The sequence below is a fragment of the Rhinopithecus roxellana genome, chromosome 1, assembly GCF_007565055.1.
Source record: "Rhinopithecus roxellana isolate Shanxi Qingling chromosome 1, ASM756505v1, whole genome shotgun sequence".
Classification (NCBI taxonomy): domain Eukaryota; kingdom Metazoa; phylum Chordata; class Mammalia; order Primates; family Cercopithecidae; genus Rhinopithecus; species Rhinopithecus roxellana.
Genome location: NC_044549.1, coordinates 57,770,830 through 57,793,668, shown reverse-complemented (window position 1 = coordinate 57,793,668; position 22,839 = coordinate 57,770,830). Strand labels below are relative to the sequence as shown.

The 22,839-nt window shown below is 43.4% G+C and overlaps 1 protein-coding gene across 1 annotated transcript in view; it reads right to left on the bottom strand.

Moving 5' to 3' along the window:
- The window catches only part of PRKAR2A (protein kinase cAMP-dependent type II regulatory subunit alpha), a 99,354-nt gene that overhangs the window by 7,581 nt on the left and 68,934 nt on the right, over positions 1 to 22,839 (bottom strand). The window contains exons 6-8 of the mRNA XM_010370207.1: positions 19,522 to 19,675; positions 8,617 to 8,718; positions 8,369 to 8,443 (exon numbers count right to left, since the gene is read on the bottom strand). Coding sequence (XP_010368509.1) covers positions 8,369 to 8,443; positions 8,617 to 8,718; positions 19,522 to 19,675 — 331 coding nt within the window. The remainder of the gene's footprint in view (positions 1 to 8,368; positions 8,444 to 8,616; positions 8,719 to 19,521; positions 19,676 to 22,839) is intronic.

Here is a 22,839-nt window from a genome sequence, read left to right as displayed (position 1 = left end):
TTTAAAGTGCTCACATTTCAAGGCTATAGATTGATGACTTTTTACAAATGTATAAACCTGTATAACCACCTCCTAGATCAAAACAGAAAATATATCCATACTCCAAAAGGCTCCCTCTGGAGTTCAGTCAAAAATACCACATTCCCACCCATGAAGTAACTATATCTAATTTCTGTCCTTGTAGGTTTTGGCCATTCCTTAATATAAATGGAGACATACATTTTTATCTGGCTTCTTTTAGTCTATATTGTCAGATCACACTTTGAAAGCCTCTGGCTATGCAAGAAATTAGGGTGGTAGCTAGAATAGAAACAAAGTGAGGGAAGGAATGTACGTGTGTTTTGAAGACAGCAAAGGCCAGGCACAGTGGCTCACACCTGTAATCCCAGCACCTTGGGAGGCTGAGGGGGGCGGATTGCTTCAGGCCAGGAGTTCGACACCAGCCTGGGCAACATGGTGAAACCCCGTCTCTACTAAATACAAAAAAGGCCAGGTGTGGTGGCTCACGCCTGTAATCCCAGCACTTTGGGAGGCTGAGGTGGGCAGATCACCTGAGGTCAGGAGTTTGGGACCAGCCTGACCAACATGGTGAAACCCCATCTCTACTAAAAGTACAAAAATTAGCCAGGCGTGGTGGCGTCATTGTTATCCTGTACACATACCCTCGTCTCTGCTGTCATTTTTTTTCCTTTTCCTTTTTTTTTTTTTTTTGAGACAGTCTCACTGTGTCACCCAGGGTGGAGCACAGGGGCATAATCTCAGCTTACTGCAACCTCCACCTCCTGGGTTCAAGCAATTCTGTTGCCTTAGCCTCCTGAGTAGCTGGGATTACAGGTGCACACCACCATGCCTGGCTAATTTTTTGTATTTTCGGTAGAGATGGGGTTTCACCTCCATGTTGCCCAAGCTGGTCTTGAACTCCTGAGCTCAGGCAGTCTACCTGCCTCAGCCTCCCAAAGTGCTAGGATTACAGGCATGAGCCACCACACCAGGTCTTTTTTTTTTTTTTGACGGAGTCTCTTTTGCCCAGGCTGGAGTACAGTGGTGCAACCTCCACTTCCCAGGTTCAAGTGATTCTTGTGCCTCAGCCTCCCAAGTAGCTGGGATTACAGGTGTGCACCAGCACTCCTGGCTAATTTTTGTGTATGTATGTATGTATGTATGTACGTATTTTATTTATTTTTGAGACACAGTTCCGTTCTTGTAGCCCAGGCTGGAGTGCAATGGCGTGATCTCGGCTCACCACAACCTCTGCCTCCCAGGGTTCAAGTGATTCTCCTGCCTCAGCCTCCTGAGTAGCTGGGATTAGCTGGTCTCGAACTCCCAACCTCAGGTGATATACCCGCCTCGGCCTCCCAAAGTGCTGGGATTACAGGCGTGAGCCACCATGCCCCACCAAGTATCCTGCTTTTCAAGTTCACTACTAGGCTCTGTGTACCCATCTCACAGAAAGAACATTCCCTTCTATATTCAAGAGTAAAGAAGCCAGACTGTACTGCATTTTAGGTCTTTGTAAACATGTCATCAGGTTTTTATGTCTCTTTTTCACAATAGATAATATAAGATTCACATTCCACTATAAGAATGACTGCGCCGGGCGCGGTGGCTCAAGCCTGTAATCCCAGCACTTTGGGAGGCCGAGACGGGCGGATCACGAGGTCAGGAGATCGAGACCATCCTGGCTAACACAGTGAAACCCCGTCTCTACTAAAAAATACAAAAAAATAGCTAGCCGGGTGAGGTGGCGGGCGCCTGTAGTCCCAGCTACTCGGGAGGCTGAGGCAGGAGAATGGCGTAAACCCAGGAGGCGGAGCTTGCAGTGAGCTGAGATCCGTCCACTGCACTCCAGCCTGGGCGACAGAGCGAGACTCCGTCTCAAAAAAAAAAAAAAAAAAAAGACTGAAGCCCTAATTTTCAGGATATGGGAATCTTTTGGGTTTAATGCAATGGTACTTTAATAGTGAAAACATAAAACATGATTTTGTAAAATTAAAGCCACCTTCTGTCTACATTATTCTGAGAATAAGCTAAATATTCTTTTTTTTTTTTTTTTTTTTTTTTTTTGAGACGGAGTCTCGCTCTGGCACCCAGGCTGGAGTGCAGTGACCGGATCTCAGCTCACTGCAAGCTCCGCCTCCCAGGTTCACGCCATTCTCCTGCCTCAGCCTCCCGAGTAGCTGGGACTACAGGCGCCTGCCACCTCGCCCGGCTAGTTTTTTGTATTTTTTAGTAGAGACGGGGTTTCACCATGTTAGCCAGGATGGTCTCGATCTCCTGACCTCGTGATCCGCCCGTCTCAGCCTCCCAAAGTGCTGGGATTACAGGCTTGAGCCACCGCGCCCGGCCATAAGCTAAATATTCTATCAATTATGAAAATTACTTGTGAAAATTATGCAAGTTATTAAAAAACAAAAATGTAGGCCAGGCGCTGTGGCTCACAACATCCCAGCACTTTGGGAGGCCAAGGCGGGCGGATCACCTGAGGTCAGAAGCTTGAGACCAGCATGGCCAACAGGGCGAAACCCTGTTCTCTACTAAAAATAAAAAAATTAGCCGGGCATGGTGATGCATGCCTGTAGTTCCAGCTACTCAGGAGTCTGAGGCAGAAGAATCACTTGAACTGGGGAGGTGAAGCTTGCAGTCAGCCGAGATTGTGCCATTGCACTCCAGCCTGGACAACAAGAGCGAAACTCCATCTCAACAAACAAAACAAAACAAAACAAAACACAAAAATGTAGTCAGGTGTCATGGCAGAAGCTTGTAATCTCAGCTACTTGGGAGATGAGGTGGGAGGATCACTTGAGGCCAGGAGTTCAAGACCAGCATGGGCAACACAGACAGAACCTGTCTACAACAAATTTAAAAATTATCTGGGTGTAGGCCGGGCACGGTGGCTCACACCTGTAATCCCAGCACTTTGGGAGGCCGAGGTGGGTGGATCACCTGAGGTCGGGAGTTCGCAGACCAGCCTGACCACCATGGAGAAACCCTGTCTCTACTAAAAATAAAATAAAATAAAATAACGTAGTTGGGCGTGGTGGTGCATGCCTGTAATCCCAGCTACTTGGGAGGCTGAGGCAGGAGAATCTCTTGATCCTCCGCCAGCAGGCGGAGGTTGTGGTGAGCTGAGATACTGGCATTGCACTCTGGCCTGGGCAACAAGAGCAAAACTCCCTCTCAAAAAAAAAAAAAAAAAAAAAAAGAATTAGCTGGGTGTGGTGGCACTACTTGGAAGGCTAAGGGAAGAGTATTGCTTGAGCCCAGAAGCTCGAGGCTGCAGTGAGCTACGATCGCACACTGTACTGAAGCCTGAAAGACAGAGCGAGACCTTGCTTCTAAAAGACAAAAACAAGGCCGGGCGCAGTGGCTCACACCTGTAATCCCAGGACTTTGGGAGGCAAAGGTAGGAGGATCACGAGGTCAGGAGATCAAGACCATGCTGGCTAACACCGTGAAACCCCATCTCTACTGAAAATACAAAAAATTAGCCGGGCATGGTGGCAGGCGCCTGTAGTCCCAGATACTTGGGAGGCTGAGGTAGAAGAATGGTGTGAACCTGGGAGGCAGAGCTTGCAGTGAGCCAAAATCGCGCCACTGCACTCCAGCCTGGATGACAGTGCAAGACTCTATCTCAAAAAAACAAAACAAAAACAATAAAAATAATTCAAAATGGATCACAGACCTAAGGTAAGAGCTAAAATTGTGAATGTCTAGAGCTGTACTGCTTAATACATTAGCCACTAGTCAAATGTGGCTCAGCACTTGAAATGTTGCTAGTATAAACTTAGATGTACTAAAGATGTAAAACATACATTTTGAAGACTTAGTATTAAAAATGTAAAATATCTCATTAATAAAGTTTTATATCACTTAGATGTAACAATATTTTAGATATACTGGTTAAATGAAATATATTAAAATTAAGTTCACTATTTCAAGTATCTATTGAAAGTTTTTATTTCTCCCATTTTTTTGAGACCAAGTCTTGCTCTGTCCTCCAGGCTAGAATGCAGTGGCATGACCTTGGCTCACTGCAACCTCTGCCTCCCAAGTTCAAACGATTCTCGTGCTTAGACCTCCCAAGCAGCTGGGATTACAGTTGTGCACCAGCAAACCTAGCTAATTTTTGTATTTTTTAGTAGAGACGAAGTTTCGTCATGTTGGCCAGGCTGATCTCGAACTCCTGGCCTCAAGTTATCTGCCTCAAGCTATTCAGCCTCCCCAAGTGCTGGGATTACAGGCATGAGCCACCCTGCCTGACCAAAGATTTTTAAAATTACATATGTGGCTCACATGTTATTTTTTTTTTTTTTGAGACGGAGTCTCGCTCTGTCGCCCAGGCTGGAGCGCAGTGGCCGGATCTCAGCTCACTGCAAGCTCCGCCTCCTGGGTTCACGCCATTCTCCTGCCTCAGCCTCCTGAGTAGCTGGGACTACAGGCGCCTGCCACCTCGCCTGGCTAGTTTTTTGTATTTTTTTTTTAGTAGAGACGGGGTTTCACCGTGTTAGCCAGGATGGTCTCGATCTCCTGACCTCGTGATCTTCCCATCTTGGCCTCCCAAAATGCTGGGATTACAGGCTTGAGCCACTGTGCCCGGCCGGCTCACATGTTATTTCTATTGAACAGTGCTGGTCTTGGAAGTAAACCTGGGAGAAAATATTATTGATTTTGCAAAGATTTCCTAAAATACAGCAGCAAAAGTACAAACTATAAAGAAGAAAAGATGATAAACTGGACTTGTCAAAATTAAAACTGTTTTCTCTTCAAAAGATACCATTAAGAAAATGAAGGCTAGGCATGGAGGGGCATACCTATAATCCCAGCACTTGGGAGGCCAAGGTGGGCAGATGGCTTGAGCTCAGGAGTTCAAGACCAGGCTGGGCAATATAGCAAGACCCTGACTGTATTTTTTTTTTTTTTTTTTTTTGGAGACGGAGTCTCACTCTGTCGCCCAGGCTGGAGTGCAGTGGCCGGATCTCAGCTCACTGCAAGCTCCGCCTCCTGGGTTTACGCCATTCTCCTGGCTCAGCCTCCCGAGTAGTTGGGACTACAGGTGCCCACCACTCCGCCCGGCTAGTTTTTTGTATTTTTTAGTAGAGACGGGGTTTCACCGTGTTAGCCAGGATGGTCTCGATCTTCTGACCTCGTGATCCGCCCGTCTCGGCCTCCCAAAGTGCTGGGATTACAGGCTTGAGCCACCGCGCCTGGCCTGTATTTTTTTTTTAAAGGCTGTAAATACTATTTACTGTTGAGAATGCAGAGCAACTGAATTTTCATGCATGGCTGGTAGGAATACAAAACAGTACAGCCATTTTAAGACAGTTTGGCTGTTTGTTATGAAGTTAACATATAATTTAGCAATTGCAGTCTTAAGTATTTACTAAAGATGCCAGCCTGGCCAACATGGTGAAATCCCATTTCTACTAAAAACAAAAGAAAACAAAAAAAATTAGCCAGGTATAGTGGCACATGCCTCTGGTCCCAGCTACTTGGGAGGCTGAGGCACAAGACTTGCTTGAACTCGGGAGGCAGAGGTTACAGTGAGCTGAGATCACGCCACTGCACTCCATCCTGGGTGACAGAGCGAGACTCTGTCTCAAAAAAAAAAAAAAAGTATTTACTGAAGAGTAGTAAAACTGTATGTCTACATAAAAGATGGGCATGGTGGCTCACGCCTGTAATCCTAGCACTTTGGGAGGCTGAGCTGTACGGATCATTTGAGGTCAGATATTCGAAACCAGCCTGGCAAACACGGTGAAACCCTGTCTCTACTAAAAATACAAAAATTAGCCAGGCATGGTGGCGTGAACCTTTAGTCCCAACTATTCAGCAGGCTGAGGCATGAGAATTGCTTGAACCCAGGAGGCAGAGGTTGCAGTGAGCTGAGATTATGTCACTGTACTCCAGCCTGGGTGACAGAGCAAGACTGTGTCTCTTAAAAAGAAAAAATAACGGGAGGCTGAGGCAGGAGAATTGCTTGAATGCAGGAGGTGGAGGTTATGGTGAGCTGAGATCGCGCCATCGCACTCCAGCCTGGGCAACAAGAGCAAAACTCCGTTTCAAAAAGAAAACAGAAAAATGAAAAAAAAAATTACATTTGTACAATGAAATATTATTCAGCAAAAGGAATGATCTACTGATACATACAACATGGATAAATCTCAAAAATATTATGCTAAGAGAAAAAAGCCAGATACAAAAACTATACATTGCATGATTTCATTTATATTAAATTGTAGAAAGGAATTTCTACAGTGATAGAAAACATCAATGGTTTCTAGGAATGTGAGTGTGGGGGAGGGTAGTGACTGCAAATGCAAATACAAACAAGGAACTGTATGGATGATGGAAATACCACACTGGGGATGGTTACAAAACTCTTCCAATTTGTATACTTAAACTTAGTAATTTTATTGTATGTAAAACACACTGTAACAAAGCTGACCAAAACAAATGAAACAACATAAAATGTATTTTCTGATTCAGCAGGTCTAGTGGGGGGCCCAAGAACTTGCATTCCTAACAATTCTAACATTCTCAGATGATGCTAATTGCTGCTGGTCCTGGGATCTCACTTTGAGAAGCCTTGGTCCAGTGAGATACATTGACAAAAGGGGCCTATAATAAGCCCCTTTTAGTATCATCTTAATTAATGTCCATTCTGTACCACTACCTGTCTACCTTGAAGATAGATAGTACTCTATCTTCAAGAGCACAGACAATCAAGAAAACACTATGACTTTTCACATCTCCTGACACACTTTGTGAAAACCCAGTATGAGACAGGCCTAGAACCTTCAGGATGAATTGGAGGTCCTTTGAATGTTACTTAAAGCACCTTAGATTCAGAAGCAAATGTGGCCAGTTAACATCTCCCATTTCAGAAACTCAGTCCTACATTCTTACCATACCATGATACATGCTCTGAAACACAGCTCACACCACTGGCCTTTGCTAATATTGTTTTTTTGCTCTGAAGGACCTTTCCCTGATTCCAAACATTGAAATTGCACTTGTCTTTTAAGCCCGTCTCAAATGGCATTTCCTTGATGAAATTGTATGTATTACTTCCATTTCTATGTTCTGTCATTCATACACTCCTTCATCATAGTGCTTATCTGGTCCTACCTATCTTAATAAATGTTTATAGAATATACCAATTTCTAATTAAAAGAATTATTAATAGTAAGGGCTCCTAGAAAACAAATACATTTAGAGATGTGACTCAGAGTAGACATCATATTTTTGTTAGTCCTTTATCTCTTCCAGGGGAGCTTTCTTTTCCCCTTTTATGGTAAGTCTGATTAGTCCTTGTGGTTCTAGTGGGGCCAACTCCACCCACAGGACCCACGCCTGACCAATCTGAGCCTTTCCTCCTCGTGGTCTCAGTACTGGGTTCAAGGATAAGCATATCACCCAACCTAGGCCAACCATGTATCTTCTCAGTGCTCTTGAGCCAGAACCATAGGCAGAGAAGCTGATACCTGGAAAAGTCCAATACTATTTATGTTTTATTAAAAATACAAACACAGTGGATAATGAAAATTATTAGACAGTACTCATTACAATGATCTAGCCCACTGTTTAGTAATCCTTACTGTATCCCAAAATAACATGAGAAAAACGCACAAAGGAAATACCAGACATCTTACAAATTTGGTTAATCACTGAAGACTGTGGGCTCTGATTTGTGTTAGATTAGTCAAAAGGATGCCTTTGTGTCAAATATAGAAAGTTAGAGGGCAGAACTCTTTAACCTTCCCCAGGTTCTAATACCAATGGATGAAACTTACTTAAGGTAAAAAAAAAATGACATCCAAAGAACAAACACTAGAAGCCAAGGAAAGGTGAGCGGAAGCAAGAGATCTGCATGTGTCAGTAAGATGGACATCAATAAGCTTCAGGGGACTATATAATTGTCCTCTGAAGTGTGATCTATTACCTAGTAATAAGAGCTCCCAACAGTGGGAGAACATAGAAGTTTTTTTGTTTTTGTTTTTTTTAATTTGAAATGGAGTCTCGCTCTGTTGCCCAGGCTGGAGGCAGTGGCGCAATCTCAACTCACTGCAACCTCCGCCTCCTGGGTTCAAGCAATTCTCCTGCCTCAGCCTCCCGAGTGGCTGGGATTACAGGCGTGGGCCACCATGCCCAGCTAATTTTTGTATTTTTAGTAGAGACGGAGTTTCACCATGTTGGCCAGGCTGGTCTCGAACTCCTGGTCTCAAGTGATTCACCTGCCTCAGCCTCCCGAAGTGTTGGGATTACAGGTGTGAGCCACTATGTCTGGCAAGAAGTTTTTGAGATAAATGATATACTAGTTATTCAGGGGTGACTTCCAGGAAAGGAGCTGTGTAAAGCCCTAACTCACCTGAGTGATTATGCGTTCTCCATCCTTATAGATCTTCTCTCCTATTACATCCACTATCTTCATTCGTTCTGACACCTGAAACAACAGACAAATTCACAAAAAAAAGGAAAAGACCTTAATTGAAAGTCACAATAGCTATGCAACACAGAAATGGGATTAGAATAGTATGATTTGAAAACCTAACAACAGAATAGTTTTAAAAGCTTTTCCTGATCCCCATGAACAGATTCTCATTCAAGCCACTTTACCTCTAGTGATTTAAGGAGGGGCACAGACTCAATAAATGATTCAAACATCTTCCTCTTCTTTGCATTATTTTTCACTATGATTCTTCTAAAAGTCACTCGGTCCTACAAGAAAGAATATGAAAATTCTAATAAATGCCTATATACAGGAACATCTATGGTTTAATAAACTGGCCAAAGCAAATATTAGCGGAATATGTAAGTTACTGTGTTAATTAAGTGTTAATTGATACTTTAATCTTGACTCATCACTGGAAGAAAAGGACCTGTAGCCTGAGCCAGCCAGTTGCCCACATGCTGTTGTTTGCTATCTAACACTCAATAGGTGCCACCTATGGGTCATAAATAGAACACAAAACAGAAAACACCTAAACATTTGTGAGCTCACTGTCACTGTTCAATGTCATAAAAGACACCTCTAGTGAGCTGAGATCATGTCACTGCATTCCAGTCTGGGTGACAGAGTGAGACACTCATTTCAAAAAAAAAAAAGGCCCGGCGCGGTGGCTCAAGCCTGTAATCCCAGCACTTTGGGAGGCCGAGACGGGTGAACCACCAGGTCAGGAGATCGAGACCATCCTGGCTAACACGGTGAAACCCCGTCTCTACTAAAAAATACAAAAAACTAGCCGGGCGAGGTGGCGGGCTTGTAGTCCCAGCTACTCGGGAGGCTGAGACAGGAGAATGGCGTAAACCTGGGAGGCGGAGCTTGCAGTGAGCTGAGATCCGGCCACTGCACTCCAGCCTGGGCGACAGAGCGAGACTCAGTCTCAAAAAAAAAAAAAAAAAGACATCTCACCAAAAGAGAGAATAAAACAATCATTTAATCCTTAGAATCCAGGATTTAAAAAAATTTTAAAATCCAAAACAATTAGATTGTTCTTGTCCTAAAAAAGTTTATAATCTTAATGGGAAGACAATACAAAATATCAAAATATGAAGCTTGGCTGAATGCCGTAGCTCACTGCCTGTACTCCTAGCATTTTGGGGGGCTAAGGTGGGCAAATCGCTTGAGCCCAGGAGTTCGAGACAAGCCAAGGCAACATGGTGAAACACCAGCTCTTCGAAAAAATACACGAAAAAAGTCAGCTGGGCATGGTGGCACACGTCTGTACTTGGGTGGTTGACGTGAAAGGCTCACCAGAGCCTGAGAGGTCAAAGCTACAGTGAGTTATGATTGTACCACTGCACTCCAGCCTGGGCAGCAGAGAGAGACTATGTCCCAAAAACAACAATATCAACAACAACAACAACAAAATACATAGAAATAAAAAGTCTACATTTCAAGAATGGGTGCAGCGGCTCACACCTGTAATCCCAGCATTCTGGGAGGCCATCAATGGATCACTTGAGCTCAGGAGTTCAAGACCAGGCTGGGCAACATGGTGAAACCCCATTTCTACAAAAATACAAAAATTAGCTGGGCACGGTGGTGTGTGCCTGTAGTCCCAGCTAGTTGGGAGGCTGAGGCTGGAGAAACACTTGAGCCCAGGAGGCTAAGGTTGCGGTGAGCCGAGATTGCACCACTGCACTCCAGCCTGGGTGACATAAGTTGAAACCCTGTCACACACACACACACACACACATACACACACACACACACACACAAAACCGTCTATAGTTCAAGACAGGCATATGAGCATATGAAATGTGCTTGGTGAAACTACAGAAGACAAGTGCTACATAAATTTCAAGGTAAGAAGGGGAGATCACGGTAGGCAGGAGTGAGTAAAGATTATTTTGTAGCAAAAATGGGACCTGAAAGAGAGGCAGGATTAAAGTTAATGAAGAGACATGGGAGGCATACGAAAGATGGAAGGCAGGCAGATGAAAGATACCTTGACTCTAACAAGTCATGGATTCCTTTTGTTTTATATTTGAGATGGGGTCCCCCATTGTTGTCCAGGCTGACTTTGAACTCCTGAGCTCGAGTGATCTCCCTACCTCAGCCTCCCAAGTAGCTGGGACTACAGGTGCACAACACTGTGCCTGGCTTAGTAAGCAATGGATTCTGATCAGGAGACAGTTAACCAAAGCTAGGCACTTCTCAGATATTTGTACACATATGCAGGGAGATACACATGAGAATGTTAATTGCTTAGTCTTAGATTCCTAAATGGGCAAGCAGTTATTTGTATCTAAGTTAACTACCTTTCTTCTACCTCAGGCTGTCAGGTATAAATACACACACACACACACACACACATATATATATATATATATTGCTATAAAGTATAATAATGGGCTGGGTACAGTGGCTCATGCCTGTAATCTCAGAACTTTGGGAGGCCAAAGTGGACGGATCGCTTGAGGTCAGGAGTTCAAGACCAGCCTGGCCAATATGGTGAAACCCCATGTCTACTAAAAATACAAAAATTAGCCAGGCATGGTGATGGGCGCCTATAATCCCAGCTACTCGGGATGCTAAGACAGGAGAATCATTTGAACCCGGGAGGCAGAGGCTGTAGTGAGCCAAGATCATGCCACTGCACTCCAGCCTGGGTAACAGAGCGAGACTCTGCCTCGAAAAAAAATAAAAACAAAACAATATTTTAGGCTGTGTGTGGTGGCTCATGCCTGTAATTCCTGCACTTTGGGAGGCCAAGGCAGGAGGATCGCTTGAGGCTAGGAATTCAAGACCAGCCTGGGCAACACAGGGAAACCTAGTTAAAACACAAAAACAGGCCAGGCGCAGTGGCTCATACCTGTAATCCCAGCACTTTGGGAGGCTGAGGCGGGTAGATCACGAGGTCAGGAGATTGAGACCATCCTGGCTAACATGATGAAACCCCGTCTCTGCTTAAAATATGAAAAATTAGCTGGGCATGGCAGCAGACACCTGTAGTCCCAGCTACTAGGGAGGCTGAGGCAGGAGAATTGTTTGAACCTGAGAGGCGGAGCTTGTAGTGAGCCAAGATCACAGCACTGCACTCTAGCCTGGGAGACAGAGCGAGATTCGGACTAAAAAAGCAAACAAAACCCCCCCCCACAAAAACAGAAAACCCCAATATTTTATTTATGTATAAAAAAAAAAAAATACAGGCCGGGAACAGTGGCTCACGACTGTATTCCCAGCACTTTCGGAGGCCAAGGTGGCTGGATTGTTTGAGCCCAGAAGTTTGAGAACGTCCTGGGCAACATGGCGAAACCTGTCTGCACAAAAAATACAAAAATTAGCCAGGCATGGTGGCGTGCACTTGTGGTCCCAGTTACTGGGAGGCAGAGGTGGGAGGATCACTTGAGCCCTGGGAGGCGAAGTTGTAGTGAGGTGTGAGGGCACCACTGCACTCCAGCCTGACCAACAGAGTGAGACCGTCTCAAAAGATAGATAGATAGATAGATAGATAGATAGATAGATAGATAGATAGATAGATGGATAGATAGACACACACACACACACACACACACACACACACACACACACACAGATAAAACAAAAGGCCTGGCGAAGTGGCTCACACCTATAAGCCCAGCATTTTGGGAGTCCAAAGTGGGTGGAGCACTTGAGGTCAGGAGTTCGAGACCAGCCTGGCCAACATGGTGAAACCTCGTGTCTACTAAAAATACAAATATTAGCTGGGCATGGTGGTACACACCTATAGTCCCAGCTACTCGGGAGGCTGAGGCACGAGAATTTTTGAAACCTGGAGGCAGAGGATGCAGTGAGCTGAGATCACACCACTGTATTCCAGCCTGGGTGACAGAGACTCTGTCTCAAAATAAATAAATAAATAAATAAAAATAAAAAAACAAACACACAGAGGGCAGCAAAGTTAACTCCCAATATTTTATAAATCTACCTATATGTGTTACAAAGATTAGTATAACTGCAATAGCAAACAATATTTCGGCCAGGCACGGTGGCTCACGCCTGTAATCCCAGCACTTTGGGAGGCTGAGGTGGGTGGATCACTTGAAGTCAGGAGTTCGAAACCAGCCTGGCCAACACAGTGAATTCCCATCTCTACCAAAAATATAAAAAATTAGCCAGTATTGTTGGCACACACCTATAATCCCAGCTATGCGGGAGGCTGAGGCAGGGGAATCGCTTGAACCCAGGAGGCGGAGGTTGCAGTGAGCCGAGATCATGCCACTGTAGACTCCAGCCCGAGCGACAGAGCAAGAGTCCATCTCAAAAACAACAACAACAACAACAAATTTCTAACTAAAGAGAAAACAACAAAGATCTCTTAAAGCGACTTTTTTTTTTTTTTTTTTTTTTTTTGAGATGGAGTTTCGTTCTTGTTGCCCAGGTTGGAGTGCAATGGTGCAATCTTGGCTCACTGCAACCTCTGCCTCCCAGGTTCAAGAGATTCTCCTGCCTCAGCCTCTGGAGTAGTTGGGATTACAGGCATCGCTACCATGCTCAGCTACTTTTGTATTTTTTAGTAGAGACAGGGTTTCTCTATGTTTGTCAGGCTGGTCTTGAACTCCCAACCTCAGGAGATCCACCCGCCTTGGCCTTCAAAATGCTGGGATTACAGGCATGAGCCACTATACCCGGCAAGTGACTTTTTTTTGAGACAGAGTCTCACACTGTCACTCAGCAGGCTGGAGTGCAGTGGCATGATCACAGCTCACTGCAGCCTTGACCTCTTGGGCTCAGGTGATTCCTCCCACCTCAACGTCCCAAATAGCTGGGACTACAGGCATGTGCCGCCACATCAGCTAATTTCCTATTTTTCGTAGAGACAGGGTTTCACCATGTTGCCCACGCTGGTCTTAAATTCCTAGGCTCATGTGATTTGCCCACCGTGGCCTCCCAAATTACTGAGATTACAGGCACGAGTCACCAAATGGAACCAAGTTGGAAAATACTCTTCAGGATATCATCCAGGAGAACTTCCCCAACCTAGTAAGGCAGGCCAACATTCAAATTCAGGAAATACAGAGAACGCCACAAAGATATTCCTCGAGAAGAGCAACTCCAAGACACATAATTGTCAGATTCACCAAAGTTGAAATGAAGGAAAAAATGTTAAGGGCAGCCAGAGAGAAAGGTCGGGTTACCCACAAAGGGAAGCCCATCAGACTAACAGCAGATCTCTCGGCAGAAACTCTCCAAGCCAGAAGAGAGTGGGGGCCAATATTCAACATTCTTAAAGAATTTTCAACCCAGAATTTCATATCCAGCCAAACTAAGTTTCATAAGTGAAGGAGAAATAAAATCCTTTACAGACAAGCAAATGCTTAGAGATTTTGTCACCACCAGGCCTGCCCTACAAGAGACCCTGAAGGAAGCACTAAACATGGAAAGGAACAACCAGTACCAGCCGTTGCAAAAACATGCCAAAATGTAAAGACCATCGAGGCTAGGAAAAAACTGCATCAACTAACGAGCAAAATAACCGGCTAATATCAATGACAGGATCAAGTTCACACATAACAATATTAACCTTAAATGTAAATGGACTAAATGGTCCAATTAAAAGACACAGACTGGCAAATTGGATAGTCAAGACCCATCAGTTTGCTGTATTCAGGAGACCCATCTCACGTGCAGAGACACACATAGGCTCAAAATAAAGGGATGGAGGAAGATCTACCAAGCAAATGGAGAACAAAAAAAAAGCAGGGGTTGCAATCCTAGTCTCTGATAAAACAGACTTTAAACCATCAAAGATCAAAAGAGACAAAGAAGGCCATTACATAATGGTAAAGGGATCAATTCAACAGGAAGAGCTAACTATCCTAAATATATACGCACCCAATACAGGAGCACCCAGATTCATAAAGCAAGTCCTTAGAGACTTACAAAGAGACTTAGACTCCCCCACAATAATAATGGGAGACTTCAACACCCCACTGTCAACATTAGACAGATCAACGAGACAGAAAGTTAACAAGGATATCCAGGAATTGAACTCAACTCTGCACCAAGCGGACCTAATAGACATCTATAGAACTCTCCACCCTGAATCAACAGAATATACATTCTTCTCAGCACCACATCACACTTATTCCAAAATTGACCATACAGTTGGAAGTAAAGCACTCCTCAGCAAATGTAAAAGAACAGAAATTATAACAAACTGTCTCTCAGACCACAGTGCAATCAAACTAGAACTCAGGACTAAGAAACTCAATCAAAACCGCTCAACTACATGGAAACTGAACAACCTGCTCCTGAATGACTACTGGGTACATAACGAAATGAAGGCAGAAATAAAGATGTTCTTTGAAACCAATGAGAACAAAGATACAACATACCAGAATCTCTGGGACACATTTAAAGCAGTGTGTAGAGGGAAATTTATAGCACTAAATGCCCACAAGAGAAAGCAGGAAAGATCTAAAATTGACACCCTAACATCACAATTAAAAGAACTAGAGAAGCAAGAGCAAACACATTCAAAAGCTAGCAGAAGGCAAGAAATAACTAAGATCAGAGCAGAACTGAAGGAGATAGAGACACAAAAAAACCCTCCAAAAAATCAATGAATCCAGGAGCTGTTTTTTTGAAAAGATCAACAAAATTGACAGACCGCTAGCAAGACTAATAAAGAAGAAAAGAGAGAAGAATCAAATAGACGCAATGAAAAATGATAAAGGGGATATCATCACCAAACCCACAGGAATACAAACTACCATCAGAGAATACTATAAACACCTCTACACAAATAAACTAGAAAACCTAGAAGAAATGGATAATTTCCTGGACACTTACACTCTCCCAAGACTAAACCAGGAAGAAGTTGAATCCCTGAATAGACCAATAGCAGGCTCTGAAACTGAGGCAATAATTAATAGCCTACCCACCAAAAAAAGTCCAGGACCAGATGGATTCATAGCTGAATTCGACCAGAGGTACGAGAAAGAGCTGGTACCATTCCTTCTGAAACTATTCCAATCAATAGAAAAAGAGGGAATCCTCCCTAACTCATTTTATGAGGCCAACATCATCCTGATACCAAAACCTAGAGAATTTTAGACCAATATCCCTGATGAACATCAGTGCAAAAATCCTCAATAAAATACTGGCAAACCGAATCCAGCAGCACATCAAAAAGCTTATCCACCATGATCAACTGGGCTTCATCCCTGGGATGCAAGGCTGGTTCAACATACGCAAATCAATAAACATAATCCAGCATATAAACAGAACCAAAGACAAAAACCACATGATTATCTCCATAGATGCAGAAAAGGCCTTTGACAAAATTCAACAGCCCTTCATGCTAAAAACTCTCAATAAATTCAGTATTGATGGAACATATCTCAAAATAATAAGAGCTATTTATGACAAACCCACAGCCAATATCATACTGAATGGGCAAAAACTGGAGGCATTCCCTTTGAAAACTGGCACAAGACAGGGATGCCCTCTCTCACCACTCCTATTCAACATAGTGTTGGAAGTTCTGGTTAGGGCATTTAGGCAAGAGAAAGAAATAAAGGGTATTCAGTTAGGAAAAGAAGAAGTCAAATTGTCCCTGTTTGCAGATGACATGATTGTATATCTAGAAAACCCCACTGTCTCAGCCCAAAATCTCCTTAAGCTGATAAGCAACTTCGGCAAAGTATCAGGATACAAAATTAATGGGCAAAAATCACAGGCATTCTTCTACACCAATAACAGACAAACAGAGGGCCAAATCATGAATGAACTTCCATTCAAAATTGCTTCAAAGAGAATAAAATACCTAGGAATCCAACTTACAAGGGATGTAAAGGACCTCTTCAAGGAGAACTACAAACCACTGCTCAGTGAAATCAAAGAGGACACAAACAAATGGAAGAACATACCATGCTCATGGATAGGAAGAATCAATATTGTAAAAATGGCCATACTGCCCAAGGTAATTTATATTATGCCATCCCCATCAAGCTACCAATGATTTTCTTCACAAAATTGGAAAAAACTGCTTTAAAGTTCATATGGAACCAAAAAAGAGCCCGCATTGCCAAGACAATCCTAAGTCAAAAGAACAAAGCTAGAGGCATCACGCTACCTGACTTCAAACTATACTACAAGGCTACAGTAACCAAAACAGCATGGTACTGGTACCAAAACAGAGATATAGACCAACGGAACAGAACAGAGCCCTCAGAAATAATACCACACATCTACAGTCATCTGATCTTTGACAAACCTGACAAAAACAAGAAATGCGGAAAGGATTCCCTATTTAATAAATGGTGCTGGGAAAGCTGGCTAGCCATAAGCAGAAAGCTGAAACTGGATCCTTTCCTTACTCCTTATACGAAAATTAATTCAGGATGGATTAGAGACTTAAATGTTAGACCTAATACCATAAAAACCCTAGAAGAAAACCTAGGTAATACCATTCAGGACATAGGCAGGGCAAGGACTTCATGTCTAAAACACCAAAAGCAACGGCAACAAAAGCCAAAATTGACAAATGGGATCTAATTAAACTAAAGAGCTTCTGCACAGCAAAAGAAACTACTATCAGAGTGAACAGGCAACCTACAGAATGGGAGAAAATTTTTGCAATCCACTCATCTGACAAAGGGCTAATATCCAGAACCTACAAAGAACTCAAAGAAATCTACAAGAAAAAAACAAACAACCCCATCAAAAAGTGGGCAAAGGATATGAACAGACATTTCTCAAAAGAAGACATTCATACAGCCAACAGACACATGAAAAAATGCTCATCATCACTGGCCATCAGAGAAACGCAAATCAAAACCACAATGAGATACCATCTCACACCAGTTAGAATGGCAATCATTAAAAAGTCAGGAAACAACAGGTGCTGGAGAGGATGTGGAGAAATAGGAACACTTTTACACTGTTGGTGGGATTGTAAACTAGTTCAACCATTGTGGAAAACATTATGGTGATTCCTCAAGGATCTAGAACTAGAAATACCATATGACCCAGCCATTGCATTACTGGATTATAAATCATGCTGCTATAAAGACACATGCACACGTATGTTTACTGCGGCACTATTCACAACAGCAAAGACTTGGAATCAACCCAAATATCCATCTGTGACAGACTGGATTAAGAAAATGTGGCACATATACACCATGGAATACTATGCAGCCATAAAAAGATGAGTTCGTGTCCTTTGTAGGGACATGGGTGCAGCTGGAAACCATCATTCTCAGCAAACTTTCACAAGAACAGAAAACCAAACACCGCATATTCTCACCAATACATGGGAATTGAACAATGAGATCACTTGGACAAAGTGCTGGGGTTACAGGAGTGAGCCACCACGCCCGGCCAATCTTTCACATTTTTAAAGTTTTATTTTATATTCCAAGATATGGCCTATTTGGTTGAATAGGCTTGAAAAAAACGTTCATTCTGTTGTTGCTGTGTGCAGTGTTCTAGAAATTTCACATAGCTTTTGTTAATTAATGGTGTTAAGTTCTTCTATATCCTAGCTGACACCAGCTGATTTTCTGTTTGTTTGTTCTTTTTTTTCGTTTTGTTTTTGCTTTTGAGATGGAGTTTTGCTCTTGTTGAATGTACCTGTTGGCAGATCTGGATTTCAGGCTTTTCCAGCACCCCATCTGGGATATATGGGAACCCAGGAACTCACTGTCATGTCTCTCCTCAAGCCCCAATGTCCCTAGATAGTCTGCCTTCTTTCCACCTTTCAGGGTCTTCCTATGTTTGCTATATTGTGTCCAGAGTGGTGTGTGTGTGTTTTTAAGTGAGAACACTAGCATGGTATAGGGCTATTCCATCTTGGTCTGAACCAGTAGTTGGCACCAAGGCTTATTATTTTGTTTTATTTATTTATTTATTTTTGAGACGGAGTCTCGCTCTGTGGCCCAGGCTGGAGTGCAGTGGCCGGATCTCAGCTCACTACAAGCTCTGCCTCCCACGTTTAGGCCATTGTCCCGCCTCAGCCTCCCGAGTAGCTGGGACTACAGGCACCCGCCACCTCACCCGGCTAGTTTTTTGTATTTTTTTAGTAGAGACGGGGTTTCACTGTGTTAGCCAGGATGGTCTCGATCTCCTGACCTTGTGATCCGCCTGTCTCGGCCTCCCAAAGTGCTGGGATTACAGGCTTGAGCCACCGCGCCCAGCCTTGTTTTATATTTTTTGAGATGGAGTCTTGCTCAGTCGCCCAGGCTACAGCGCAGTGGCGTGATCTTGGCTCACTGCAACCTCCGCCTCCTGGGACTACAGGCACCCATCACCATGACTGGCTAATTTTCATATTTTTAGTAGAGACAGGGTTTCACCATGTTGCTCAGGCTGGTCTCAGAAACTCCTGACCTCAAGTGATCTTCCCGCCTTGGCTTCCCCAAGTGCTGGGATTACAGGTGTGAGTCACCACGCCTGGCCTCCCATTATTTATTATTCCCCTATACAAATCTATTCTCAAGTTTTTCAATCATTGAGTCCCAAGTGCGTGACCTATCCTTAAGTCACGTAAGTCACTGTATCTCTTTCAGGAGCACTCTTAATTTAACATCAGGATGTCACAATACAGTGTTATTATTTTTTTTTTTTTGAGATGGAGTCTTGCTCCGTTGCCCACGCTGGAGTGCAGCGGTGTGATCTCGGCTCACTGCAAGCTCTGCCTCCCAGGTTCATGCCATTCTCCTGACTCAGCCTCCCGACTAGCTGGGACTACAGGCAGCTGCCACCACATCCAGCTAATTTTTTTGTATTTTTAGTAGAGATGGGGGTTTCACCATGTTAGCCAGGATTATCTCCTGACCTCATGATCTGCCTACCTCAGCCTCCCAAAGTGCTGGGATTACAGGCGTGAGACACTGCCCAGCCCTAAAGTGCTCTTTCATGTCTTTAAAATGTGATTTCATTTGAGAAAAAAAGTTGATAATTTTATAACATCCATGTCTTTCAGATAATTGGCTGTAAGATATAGTGTAAATCAACAGCCCGAGGACAGAGACACAGAAAGGGAATTAATACTGTGCCTTACAAGGGGAACAATTTCTCTCACTCACCAGTCCCCAGAGGGAGCCTTCTGAGGTAGCAACAATGGTAGCAGCTCTCGGGGTGTTGTACATCAGAGCTAGTTCTCCAAAACTGCCACGGTTGTCATATTGACCAACAGAGCGGGTTTGATTATCTTTTGTTACTAAAATGTCATAAGTTCCCCTAGAAGAATGACAACAAATAATTTCATTAGTTACTTCTGATAATAAATGCTAAGAACTGGCAGGTACATATAAAAGAAAATGTTGTTTTAAGATATTTCCAAAGGAACTTTGCTAGTATATAAAAAACAACATATTTTTGTATTTTGACTTTGTACTGTGCACTTTGCTAAACTCACTTATTAATTCTAGTAGCCTTTCTGTGGCATTCTTGGAATTTTCTTTTCTTTTTTTTTTTTTTGAGATGGAGTCTCGCTCTGTCGCCCAGGCTGGAGTGCAGCAAAGGAATCTTGGCTCACTGCAAGCTCCAACTCCCGGGTTCACGCCATTCTCATTCTCCTGCCTCAGCCTCCCGAGTAGCTGGGACTACAGGCACCCGACCCCACGCCTGGCTAATTTTTTTTGTATTTTTAGTAGAGACAGGGTTTCACCGTGTTAGCCAGGATGGTCTCGATCTCCTGACCTCGTGATCCATCTGCCTCGGCCTCCCAAAGTGCTGGGATTACAGGTGTGAGCCTGCACCCGGCCGGAATTTTCTACATAGAGGATCATGTCACCTGAAACAAAGACAATTTTAATATTTCCTTTCCAATCTATATGCCCCTTCCTTTTTTTTCCTCCCCATCTTTACTTAAAAAAAAATTATATATATATACTTTTTGAGACAGGTTGTTCTCTGTTGCCCAGGCTGGAGTGCGGAGGCACAATCATGGCTCACTGCAGCCCCAAGCAATCCTCTCACCTCAGCCTCCTGAGTAGCTGTGACCACAGATGTGTGCCACCACACCTAATTTTTTTTATTTTTGTAGAGATGGGGTCTCACTATGTTGCCCAAGCTGGTCTGGAACTCCTGGGCTCAAGCAATCCTCCTGTCTCAGCCTCCCAAAGTACTGGCATTAAAGGTATGAACCACCATGCCCAGCCTAATCTTTTTTCTTTTAATAATATATAATATTTTACATAATTTATGGGGTACATGTGAGTGTTTTTTCTATGCATAGAATGGGTGATGATTAAGTCAGGGTAACTGGAGTATCTATCACCTTGGGATATATGTCATTTCTGTGTGTTGGTATCATTTCACGTCCTCTCTTCTATTAATAGTTACTTTGAAATATGCAAAATATTGTCACCCAAGTATAATCACCTTATCACGCTATAAAACATTAGAACTTGCCGGGTGCAATGGCTCACACCTGTAATCTCTGCACTTTAGGAAGCTAAACTGGGAGGGCTGCTTGAGCCCAGGAGTTTGAGACAATCCTGGGCAACGTATGGAGACTTGTCTCCACAAAAAGGAAAAAACAAAAAAAAGACACATTAAAATGTATCTCTTCTATCTAACTGTGTGTTTGTACCCATTCGCCAACTTCTCTTCATCCACCCACCACCCTTCTCAGTTTCTGGTATATATCACTGTATTCTCTATATCTATGATATCAGTGTTCTTTAGCACTCTCATGTGAGCGAGAACATGTGGTATTTGTTTTCCTGTGCCTATCTTATTTAACTTAATATAGCAACCTCCATGTTGCTACAAATGACATGATTTCCTTCTTTTTTATGGTCAAATAGTATTTCATTGTGTATCTATGTCACATTTTTTCTTCCTTCCTTTTTTCCTTGCCTCCCTCCCTCCCTCTCTTCCTTTTCTTTGCCTTATTGAATTGACTACAACCTCCAATACAATATTAAGTGGAAATGGTGAAAGCAAACATCCTTGCCTTATTCTGAGTTGTAAGAAAAAAACAATTTTTCGGCTGGGCCTGGTGATTCACGCCTGTAATCCCAGCACTTTGGGAGGCCGAGACAGGCAGATCACGAGGTCAGATCAAGACCATCCTGGCTAACACGGCGAAACCCCGTCTCTACTGAAAATACAAAAAATTAGCCGGGTGTGGTGGCGGGTGCCTGTTAGTTTCAGCTACTTGGGAGGCTGAGGCAGGAGAATGGCCTGAACCTGGGAGGCGGAGCTTGCAGTGAGCTAAGATCACGCCACTGCACTCCAGCTTGGGCGACAGAGTGAGACTCTGTCTCAAAAAAAAAAAAAAGAAAAAAGAAAAAAAAAGTAAAACACAATTTTTCACCATTAAATATGATGTTAGCTGTAGGTTTTTAATAAATGCCTTTAGTCTAGTTAGGGGAAGTCATTTTTGTTGCTAGTTTACTGAGCATTTTCATCACAAAAAGATGTTGAGTTTTGTCAAATGTTTTGCTGTAGATATTGAAATGAGTGCATGGGTTTTCTTTCACAGTCTCTTGAAAATCAGGACACAACTGATTAAAATAAAGAAAGCAGGCCGGGCGCAGTGGCTCAAGCCTGTAATCCCAGCACTTTGGGAGGCCGAGATGGGTGGATCACGAGGTCAGGAGATCGAGACCATCCTGGCTAACACGGTGAAACCCCGTCTCTACTAAAAAATACAAAAAATTAGCCGGGCGACGTGGCGGGCGCCTGTAATCCCAGCTACTCGGGAGGCTGAGGCAGGAGAATGGCGTGAACCTGGGAGGCGGAGCTTGCGGTGAGCTGAGATCCGGCCACTGCACTCCAGCCTGGGTGATAGCGAGACTCCGTCTCAAAAAAAAAAAAAAAAAAAAAAAATTAGCCAGGCGTCATGGCGCATACCTGTAATCCCAGCTACCTGGGAGGCTGACGTAGGAAAATCACTTGAACCCAGGAGGCGGAGGTTGCAGTGAGCCGAGATTGCGTCATTGCACTCCAGCCTGAGCGACAGAGAGAGGCTCTGCCTCAAAAAAAAACCGCAAACGATACAAGTATTTATCTATTGATTGGCAATAATTGCTAAAAAAACAAAAAATTCAGAACTGACAAGCATTTGCAGAAACAGGCACTTTCAACATACCACTGAGGGAAACATAAACTTTTCAGTTTCTGCAAGACAATTAGAACATATCGCAAACGCCTTAAAAAGACCCTTTGATACAGCAATTCCATTTCTAGTCATTCCAAAAGAGATAATCAAAGATACTGCAAAAGGTTTAATTGCAGGGATTTCACCAGGTAATAATTATAATAGTGAAAACTATGAGTAATTTCATCTGCTAATAATAGGAGATGGGTCAAATACATGTTTCTATCTATATCACGGAGTCATTAAAAATAATGACAGAGGCCGGGTGTGGTGGCTCATGCCTGTATATAAA